The sequence below is a fragment of the Falco rusticolus genome, chromosome 2, assembly GCF_015220075.1.
Source record: "Falco rusticolus isolate bFalRus1 chromosome 2, bFalRus1.pri, whole genome shotgun sequence".
Classification (NCBI taxonomy): Eukaryota; Metazoa; Chordata; class Aves; order Falconiformes; family Falconidae; genus Falco; species Falco rusticolus.
Window position 1 is genome coordinate 15,516,186 of NC_051188.1, and position 10,914 is coordinate 15,527,099.

Sequence of the window (10,914 nt, forward strand, 5' to 3'; positions counted from 1 at the left end):
TCTTGTGCTCCTGACATTTTTGTGTTAGTATATATTGTTACAAGCTCGCACAGCCAATACTTTGTAAGGGCCCTATTAAACTCTCAGTGAAGTCATTAAGATGTGGGTTTTTTTTTTGCCTGAGTTTTCATGTGCAAGAGATTGGGGCTGGAACAACACTTGTGCAGTCAATAATTTCAGAAGTAACTAGGTTTTTTTGTGTGTCTCTTTTTGCGTGCCTGGCCTCAGATTCCAGGGAAAGTTCATATTTATAGAGGATGAATACTTAAAATTATGTTTATGGACGAATTTCCCCTGCTGGTATCCAAGAGGCCTTTAATTCCAGCAAGCATTTATGAGTTATAACAAAATCATGGTTACAAGAAATTTTCTCTTGCCCGTTAAGTGTAGACAGAGAGCTCCAGCACTCCTGTTTCCAAACCCATCTGAGCTACTTATTATTATACCATTTGCCAGGGATTTCATTGCTTTTCCTAAATCAAAAGTCCTGTTCTTTTGTTGCCAAAGTTTCAGACATTAAGAAAGCAGAAATACAGATGGAAAAATCCATGGTCCCGTTATCCAGGTGAAATCCATGCCATGTTGTCTTCCATTTATGGTACAGATTAGACCAGAACACAGGACACTTTCTAGATTCTCCTTCACAGCCAAAGTACTATTAATTGTCCAGATACTAGTAGTTTAAGCTTATTAATACCTGGAGGTGGGAAGAGTACTTTAATTTAGCTGTTTCCTTGAATTCATAACTAAAAATACACTGGCCTTCTATAAAAGAAATAATGGCCAACGTGCATCATTGTAAACATTATCAGTGTTCTGCTTCACCGTTGCTGAAATGTCCTTTTGGCTCCTCCTTAACCACTTTCAAGTCTCAGACAACAGCCAGAGCCTAAAGACCTGATTTCTGAAGGTAGGCTTCACATACAAGAAGGTATCTCGTTAGGATATCAAAGTGTGTAGGCACTTTTAAAATCAAAGGCAATTAAACTCCATTATTTATGTACAAGCAGTACTCACAGTAGTACTCACAGCAGTACCCTGCCTAACTCAGCACCTGAAGTCCTCGGACTGAAGTTTCTTCTGGACAGGCTGTGTACATAACACAAACTGTTGAGAAAGGTAATGGGAGATGTTGGGGCAACACCAGTTTTCCAGTGTCTCTACCCTGCCTGGACGGCCACCAGGTGAGCTCACTCGCTTTCCAGTCCATGACTTCACCGTAGTGCACAGCTGCCTTTGTGGCAATGCTGAGCTGTTCAGTTCCTACTTGACTTGCAAGCCCTGCTGCAATTTACTGCTTAGTTTCTCACCTAGGCTGGTTTTAGACTTTGCTTTAGCAGTGCTCAGTGCGTATCTAGCGTGGCACAAAGCATGCATGAGGATCAGAACATGGCAGAGAAGAGCTTTCCTGAGATCGGACATGGCAGCATCTCAATTAACCGTCCTTGGTCTTGTCTGCTGGCACAGTGGGACAGTGGGTCTGTGGGTACTCTGGGAGACACATGGCTTCCTCCAGCCCTGATGAATGGTGCAACAGAGGTTAGTATGTGTTTTGACCAAATGTCTGAGGGATCTGCCCTGCGCAGAAGACCAGGAGCATATCTCACCTCTGCCTAACGGGGTTTCAGCTGTGATAACTGGAAGACTGTCCTCATCAGCCATTCCCATCCCATCTTGCTGCCTTTACCAATTCTGCTGGAGAAAGAGGAACAGTGAGGAGGAATTGAATTCCTTGTACAATCACATCATCAGAGCAGTGCTGTGAGAGTTGGGATCAAATCCTTTCAAGGAGAGGACAGACCTCAGCCAAGCTTTCTTATGGCTCAAGAGGTGTTTAAGTCACTGAGCTATTGCCCTGTGAGGGGGACCTAAACAAGGTGGATGGAGGAAGCGCATGTGCTTTTGTCTGTGTCACCACTTGTCCTCTGGAGGATTTATCTCTGGTAGTTACATGAAAATCCTGGTGTTTTTTTCTTATCACTTTGGCTTTTTTGCTCTGGGAAGTGGTTCTTGTAGGCAATTTATTGTCTGATATTGTAAGCTGGACTGTGAGCCCTGACTTCATTCCCACAGCTCAAGGTCACAGATCAACAGGGGTAATCCCCTGACTCCCTGTGACCATATCTTCAACACTTTCTGCCCTGTCTGTGTGCTGGCTCCATCGCCAAACTGGGCACCTAACCTTTTCCTGGTTGCTCATGTCCTGTTGTACCAATGACTGCCCGCCAAACGCACCCACAGCAGCAATGGAGCATGGGTCCTCTCAGCCCATTGCCATGTTCCCCACCTACCAGCAGGCACCCATCCCCATCCCTGCCCTGCCCCCTCTGCTGCCATGCCATGGCATCATGGCAGGTGAGGCCACAGCCACCAGTCTCTCCACAACTCTTCCTACACCATCGCGTAGGATCTACTCCCTCTTCTGCCTCCCCTGCACTGTTCCTGAGTGTCTTCTTCTCCCTCCTCTGTCACCCAGGTCATTTCTTATGGCCTGTCAAAGCTGCCCACCTACTTCTGCTTCTCTTTAACTTCCCCCTACAGACACTGAGCCCTGCTGAAAATGGTGGCGGGGTCCTGGCGCTGCTCAGGCTTGTGTGTGGCTATATCAGATGCCTTGCCTCCAGTGGACTGAATCAGAACGCAAGAAGGCTGCTATAGTTGAGCAAAATACTTTATTACTTAAAACCAAATTGATTAATAAATAGTTGGAAAACAAAATAAATTAAAACTGTACATTAATTTTATATTTTTTAATGTTTTAAATTAGAATTCTCAAAAGCCATTTCCAACTCAGATGTACGGTAACAGCTGAAAGGTACTGTTTATACCCAAGGAACATGAAAAAAACATTTCTGGTATAAATACAGCCCTGCACCATCACTTAATATTTCTAGCAATTAAACCAGCTGTTGCTTTTTATTATACGGACGAGTTTCTTGTTCTTGAGGTCAATCTCATACTGGTTTGATCCATGGAAAAAGTAGAAATATCCTAGAATTGGAAGGAAAAAATATTGGCAAATTAATCTTTCCTTTCTGTGTACCTATTGAAATACACATGTTATTTTCTTGGGTGATTTTTTTTTAAAAATCATATATTTATATATCTATTTGAAACATACACTTTTTTTGCTTTGATTGGTGGTCTTTTGCTTTGATTTTAGTTACATTTTAATTTGTTTACCATTTTTCTGAAGGGCAGCATCAACTGTGTGGCCAATTCCTTGGAAGTCAGCTGCTATTTTTCTTGGGTATCCACTTTCCATTGATTGGGTATTTTCATTGAAACTAAATGAAGAAAATGCATGAAAACAAGAAACAAGCATGTGATGTTCAATGTTGAAACCAGGTGGAATTTTTACTAAATAAGCCTACTGTCAGCTGAAAATCCAGTAACTGTGAGCATCTGTGATATCACAGAACTGTACAAATCCCGGCTGTGTGAATATTTACATCTGAAGTAATCTTTTTAATGGCCTATTTTCAGAACATTAGATTACATATATCACTTCCATTTCCTGAGACTGCTAATGAGGCTGGATAGGGCTTATACTGGGTAATAAACTTAAATAATTATTCTAACTGAATATTTTAATTTTACAACATCCAATCTATGAAGTCACCACACGAGTGGAATGTAAACTTTTGGTTTCAAGATGATATGATGGATTAATTATTAGGATGACATTACTGTTTAGCTGAATTGTTTCTTAAAAAGTAAATATTCTAATCTCCTTCCATAACTTTCTTGATAGATTTTTCATTTATGAGTTTCAGAGAGCACTTCTGTCCCTTAATAGCTACTGAATGAATACATGACATGATGACAAGGTCTACTCATGTTATCCTTTTATACTAAGTTCACTTAGTTCACTACTGCTTCTTAATGAATAAACAAAGCTCATTTTCCTGTTAATTGCAGACTGGTAAGGGTAAATGGATGTTGTCTCCATCTCAGGTGTTACAGACTTTGCTTTATGAAAAGACATGAGTAATTGCCTCTGACTTTCAGCGTTATACTGGCTGAGAAGGCTGACAACAAGAGGCCGTGGAACTTACTGTACAAATACTAATATAACTTGACATTTTAAAAGCTAATTTGAATTTCTGCTGTACAAAAGAGCAATGAGCCTTACCTCCAGTACTTGCTGCCTACAAAGAAATAGGTTTTCTTGGTATTTTGATCATAAACAGCTGCATCGATTTTCCTGACGCTGGTTGGGAAGCCCAGGTTCTGAATAGGCTTGGGGAAGCCTGAATCTATACTGTAGCCACTGACAGCCCAGTACTGGTCGTCTGCAGGAAAACCAGAAGTTAGTAGGGATTCCGGAGGAGGCTGAGCTCCTTTTCCTCAAAGCCCCAGAGCTTTCTGTGTAGTAAATGCCACCAACAGCACAGCTGTCCAGCTGAGATCATGACCATCTAGGGCACACGTAAGTGTGAATATTTCAGAGCTGTTAGATTTTCCACTTTTTGTAGTCATTAAGAGTATTATATACTCAATAGTTAAAACTCAACATATTTTCCAAATGTGGCCATCACTTTAAAAAATGTATTTAAATAACTTAATATAGGCAATCAATTTTGTCTCAGCTATGATCTTTCTCTCACTGAAAAAAGAGTAGTAGTATCATATTGTAGAGGGCTGTTGTGAAGCAGCATTAGTTAATGACAGTAACAGCATTTTCAAAATTAAAATGGATTTAAATATTAAGAATATCTTCTTTTAGTATTAGTATAATATTATGTCCATTTTTATTACATAACATTAGCAGGAGTATTTTAACTTTATTCATTCATAAAAAGGACTGATGTAAATATAAGAGAAATACCTTTAAAAAATAGAACTCGATCCTTCTTGTCAACCTCATAAGCAGCATCAAAACCAGCTGCCAGTGATGGCCAGAACGAGGAGATGGTGTCGTGCTCAATGACTGAGAAAAATGGACTTTTGCGCCAGACATAGCTGATAGGAAGGAAAACAGCACTGTTTCATTGTCTGTGTTTCACTAGGAGATTAGTAGCATAGAAATGTACTTTAAATCCTACTGTTGGGGTGCTGGAGCCAGTCCTCCCTATGAGGCAGGGATATCACCCCTCTTGGGATGCAGTCCTTCATTTTGCCCTGCTCTCTCACAGATATTCGCCCTTTACTATGGGGTGCTCTAAGGTCACAGAACAGTTGAGGCTGGAAGGGACCTCTGAAGGTCATCTTGACCAAACCTTCATTCAAGCAGTGGCACCTAGAGCTGGTGGCCCTTTAGACCTTTAGACGGATAGTTTACCCAAGACAACATGTGATATCTGTGGTAGTGCTGACAACTGAACTTTTCTCTTCACCATGTGCCATGCAGGTAGACACAGCTGTGTTCTGAATTTCAGTTTGGTTACAAATGCTCATTAAACATCTTAAGAAGCATGTTAAAATCCAATTTAAGGAGAAACTGCTCCTTCCTCCTCTTCCCTGAAAATTATTGTTTTTAAGCTACAATTCTTCATCCTGTGTTTCAGAAGAGAAATCAGACCCACATCACCGAAGGAAGCTGTTCAACCAAAACACAATTACCAACCCAAGAAGTGGGTGAAAACATGGGCTGAACATGCTGTTCTCCCTCACCAGGGTGGATGTGCCCATACACCAACGCACTACAGTGCCCAGTGCCAGAGCATGCCCCAAAAGCAGACACCTGTAACAGCAGTGGCTCCCTACAGACAGTACTGGGCAGTGGTCCAGTGCAGACCCCTAGGTCATTGTGTCACCAAAAGTCACCTGGGATGTTTTCTACAGCTCCCTGACCCCCACATAGGCTGGTGTGACAAGGACTGTCCTGCATGCAAGGCAGCTGCAGGCTGAGCAGTGGCACTGGGATTATTCAGCCTTGCACAGTTTTAACAGATATGGGTGATGATATGTGATGGCTTAAAACATTTTACTCACCTGTCAGTAAACCTTGTTACTCATCCAGCCCAGCTGGGCTGGTAAAATTTTGCAAAGTTGCCTGAATACTTTCAGAAAGAAATACCTACCTTTGTAACCGAGGGAAGATAAATTCCTTGAACTGAACTTTATGCTTTGCCTTTGTGAGTCTCACAAAAAGCTGTTGCTAGAAATGAAAGCACTTACCTGCCTTTGAAGAACAGTATTTCGCCCCGGAGAGTGGTGACAGCATCAAAAGTCAAATGAGGGTCACAGTCCTCTGGTCTCATGGGTGTCATTTCTGTTGGTTCTTCCCTGGGTAACAGTTCAGTTGGTGCTTCTGCAGGTGTCGTTTCAGTTGGTTCTTGTGGGGGAAAAGCTTTTGTTGGAAGTACGGGAGATTCCCTGGGGGGTCCTTTGGGAAACAGATAAGTGTAGAATTGGAAGTTGAATTAGGGCGTTTCATGTTGCGGAGCTTCAGGATGTACCATATGGAGCCAAATGCATAAGTTTCTTAAGGTTAAAACTCAACTAGTAAATTAATGCCAGGAAAAGTCCCTGGGCAATTTGACTTGGCTGTCTGGGCTGGTGGCTATTAAAATGGTCTCTGGCATTGTTTTGCCTTGACAAGCTGTTGGTGTGTCAAACTGTATGTGCTCAAGAGTGAATGCAGGGCAAACACTATTTCCAAAAGGCAGTTGTGCATGTGACTACCTTTTGTGGAAGATAAGAGAGTTTAATACCACAGACATGGGCTGCTCCCCTGGTAATAAAGCTCCTGGTCCTTTTGAGTAACTGGCATGGATACAGCCCACAGATTCCATTTTGCAGATGTAGGCTCTTAGCCACAAAGAAACCAAGAGAATTGCCCAAGAATAATATCAGAAAATTAAACCTCAGTATCCTTCTTGCAGTAGAAAGTTCAGTCCATTTTAGCTGTTTGGTAAAATTCATTATAAATACTTATCCGTCATCCACCAAAAAAATTATGCTTCCTGCTTACCATAGAGGGCCTGAATTCCATCAATATCATCCTGAGGAAGTCTGTAGTTCCTTGTATCCACGGCCATATATATAGGATACATCAAAGCACCGAAGACGTTGGAATGACCAAGACCTAGTGAGTGGCCCAACTCATGAGCAGCAACAAGAAATAAGTTGTATCCTAAAAAAATATCCAGCACAAAGAACAATCACTAAATAAATTTTCTTGCGTAACAGTGGCATACAGGTGTCATCCTTTCATGCATGATATATCGTTTATGGTCTTAATAAACCAGCAAAATCTAGCTATGTCTTAAGTAAAAGGCTCTCTGACATCCTGGAGGAGAAATGAGTTTTGAATTATAAACATTTATTTCTCTCAGGGAAACCAATCTGAGGACACTTTTTGCTCATGTTGCAGAAATTTTCCTGCCAACAAAGAATCAGTTTCTTTATATGTTAATAGCAACTGAAAACTGGGTGAGAACATTTTAGTCATCTGGCCAGATTTAGGGAATGATAAATGGCATGGAATTCATCTGGTGACTATGTCACAGAGATCAGTAACATGTAAGAATGTTCCTGGACATTGCTGGAAACCAGAACACTTCACTGTTATATTTAATTATTTTTACCAACAAATTCAAGATTTCTTTTTCCTTTGTAGAGGTTAAAGATTTGTATCACTTTAAACAAAAAATAATATTATGGTTACACTATTACAGTATTACAACTTTTGAGATCATTACCTGAGGGTGAAAATTCCCTGCCTTACAATGTCACTATTACCCAATATTGCTGTTTCATGCTAATCTCATTTCCTTCACTGGAGCTGTAACTGTAGTCTGTGCATTAACTTCAGGGGTTCTGCCATGACTGCAGCTCAGGTCAATATGTGCAGAATCATTTTACTAAATTACACTGACATTTTAAATCTCAGTAAATACTGGAACTACTGCCATGGAATCTGTGACTTTACAGTGTCTTCAAGAAAACAATGTCTAATAAAAAACAGACAATGCAATATTTGAGGTTACCTACCGTTATTGGTAGTAAATTTAGTCCAGTTTTCATCTTCATCAAAGTGGGCATCCCCTCCTATCCCACGGCTGGGAGGATAGGCATGAGCCAGAGTTCCTCCTGGACCATCAAAGGAATAGAAGTCACCATGAACTAAAAAAAAAAGGGGTGGGGTGGGAAAGTTATGCTTTTCATCATATCTGTAAGAAAGTGATAAATGCTTATCATTCCTGGGCAAGGAAGTCCTCTTACATCCAGCTGCAAAGGAGATCATTATATCTGCTTCACCACTGTAGAGCCTGGTGAATCTCAAAGGGGTGACACTGCTCCACAGCTGGAAGGCTTTTGCAATTGCTTCGTCTACATCATCTTCTAGCATATCTGGAGTATAGTTCAAAATCCTGTGAAATAAGGAGAAGGGAATTAAAAGCAACCAGACCACATGTGGCTGGGGCACATAGTATCAAGGTCAAATATTTTAATCAGTGGTTGTTCTTATTTATGTGTCTCAAGCTGTTTATTTTCAAATTATTTGCTTAAATTACAGAAGAAGTACTCACAGTTTTCTTTCAAGCCTTTCAGAAACCCTAACATATATATTCTCAGTTGTATACCTTCTATCCACTGAGTATATTATTTAGTAGGCTGCTTTACTGAGTAATGTAAACTCCTGTTTTGGTATTTTTATCGCTGTTTGGAAGCCTAAAGTAAAGGATATGAATAGACCCCACATTCATGTCCCTTTTATCCTCAATGAAGCTTTTATATAGAGAAATACAGGAATAAATAGTAAGGAACTTGTTGGCATTACTTCTGCCCAGCATTCACAAAGATTCCCAGTGGTGTACAGAGACACATGGTTTAAGGTATGTTACCGATATGTCACATCTTCTTTCTTCCACCTAGGGCTCTGTGGGAAGGTGCTGTATGAACGGACGTCTGGTATTCCACATCTAGGCTGCTTCATCATGTCCAGTGTCTTACGATTGAGCTCCCCAGTCACCTCTAGCCCAAAGAATGACTGCATTTCTCGGATTTTGTCAGTCATGCGATCGAGGTTCTCTGCTTTAAAAAGAGAACGTTTCTCGTCTTGAAAATCATAAAAATTTTCCAGATATTTCTGATGGGGAAGAAAAAGCAACAGTTTAGAACATAGAAGTTTATTTTCAAAGACAGAGAGTTGTTAATAAAATATTCTACATCACTATCACTATGTTAATTTTCTCAGTAAATGATTTCTTAGGTTCTGTCTGTAGTCCTTACCTTAGCAAATTGCATATCTTCTTTTTCCTTTTCTGGAACCACTGGGAAAGCACAAGAACATGCAACATATAGTAACCCAAGAAAAGAAAGGACTTTTGCCTCCATCTTTGCCTCCCTGTCTTATCAGCCCTTGCTAGAAGACCTTTCAATCTCTTCTTCTGTCCCAGGCTCACTCCTGTTTCTCTATTTATACCAGTTGTGAGCTTGTTAAAGTCAATAACTGCATGACTCAGTTTATAACATCCTCTGATTTCCCACAGAAAACAAATTTGTTCTTAGAAGCAAGCTAACACATGACAGTTCACCTTGCCTGAAACCCCCTGATTTCGCAATCATATTATTGGACCGTATTTTATTTTTTTTTCTTCATTCCTAAACTGGACCAGTATTTTAAACTTACAAGTATCTAAATGTATAATCGGTCACCTGGGTAAAAATCACCTCATTTCTCCAAGGTGCTGAAAAGACCTCACCTTTTGTGAGGGACAACAGTCTGTAACATTTTGTAGCACATGATAAAAGACCTCCAGAAACTGCCCCTCAGTTTTCTCAGTGTGGCACTCATGTAGGACCTCAGCACACCAGGCATGAACCCCTTCCTTTAGCCCATCTTGTCCCTGACAATTTTAGTGACATAGCTGATTATACAAATGACTCATTCGTCTCTTCTCTTGAACCTGACATCCCAGAACAGTTACAGGACCATCACCTGTGCTGCTACCTGGCCTGTGTAATCACAGATTTATGGCTGCATGCCCTTGTTCTCCCGTACTTGCCCCAGGCAACTCCCACACCACAATGTAAAGGTCTCAGGAGAGCACCCCAGGTCACATATCCCGGTCTGCATAGTCTATCGGCCACGGGCATTCTATCGGCCAAGGGCATTCTCACAACTGAAGAAGAAATGGCAGAAATTGCCCTAGAGAAATACAGGAAACTTGTGGGTGTGGGGGTCTTCAGAGAACCTTTTCCTACATGTCTCCCAAATCAGATGAAAGATGACGAGGATTTGAGTTGTACGTTCCAAGTTCCCCCGTGTGTCAGGAGTCCTGCTTTTGGTTCCTAGTGTCCTTTTCTGAACGTGGTGTACTGCACTTTATTCAGAAGTTGCAGAACCACTGTTACTCGCTTCCCTCTTTCTTGCATGTCATTTCTGAGACATCCGTCTTCTGAACCAGAATTCTCCTGTGTTGACTTAGTGCCCAAATGCAAGTTCAAAGGGGAAAATGTGAGCTAAAAATAATCTTTTTGAACGTGAGAAAAAAGAAGAAACCACTTTTCTAGTGAACGCAAACATTAGAAACTTCAAAAAAACCAACCCTAGCACCACAGCAGCTGAGCTCTGCAGTCTGTGAGGTGGCCTGGGGAAAGGGCATGGCCTACTTCCAAAGAAAACTGGGGCTGAACCGCCCGACTGGAGAAGGGTCACACTGCATGCATGACCCAGGTCAGAGCCCAGGTCCTTGAACTGCTGAGTTAAGTGGCACAGATATTTATGTCTAAGGCTGCAGTGAGATGAGGGTGGCTTTGCCAATACCTCATTGATGCTGTAGTGGGGTGCTTCTGCTCCTCCCATCCTGGCCAGCACTCCTGCTGTTTCTGTGTGCCCTTCTGATATTGAGTGTGCCCTCAGTGAACTGACTCAGAGGGCTGAAGTATGGGAAAGCAGCCCAGAAAAACAACCCTAGCCCCACCAGCAGTAGTTTTCTGCTCAGGTTAACAGCTACGCCG

At 41.5% G+C, this 10,914-nt stretch overlaps 1 protein-coding gene across 1 annotated transcript; it reads right to left on the reverse strand.

Annotated features, from left to right (window-relative positions):
* Positions 1–2,652: 2,652 nt before the first annotated feature.
* LOC119143179 (stromelysin-1-like) lies at positions 2,653–9,288 on the reverse strand. The gene is made up of 10 exons (XM_037377170.1): positions 9,184–9,288; positions 8,796–9,040; positions 8,173–8,321; positions 7,942–8,073; positions 6,920–7,081; positions 6,124–6,331; positions 4,832–4,965; positions 4,136–4,295; positions 3,184–3,287; positions 2,653–2,991 (listed from the first exon to the last, which is right to left on the reverse strand). Exons 1-10 carry the CDS (start codon positions 9,286–9,288, stop codon positions 2,891–2,893), a joined length of 1,500 nt encoding a protein of 499 aa, XP_037233067.1. The 3' UTR covers positions 2,653–2,890.
* Positions 9,289–10,914: the final 1,626 nt, after the last annotated feature.

Bases quoted from the DNA above. Each gene is read 5' to 3' on its own strand.
- LOC119143179 (XM_037377170.1), bottom strand. From the start codon at position 9,288: ATGGAGGCAAAAGTCCTTTCTTTTCTTGGGTTACTATATGTTGCATGT. The intron at 9,041-9,183 runs GTAAGGACTACA...CTTCCCCATCAG, and splicing joins AAGATATGCAATTTGCTAAG to AAATATCTGGAAAATTTTTA. The intron at 8,322-8,795 runs GTAACATACCTT...CTTATTTCACAG, and splicing joins AAAGAAGATGTGACATATCG to GATTTTGAACTATACTCCAG.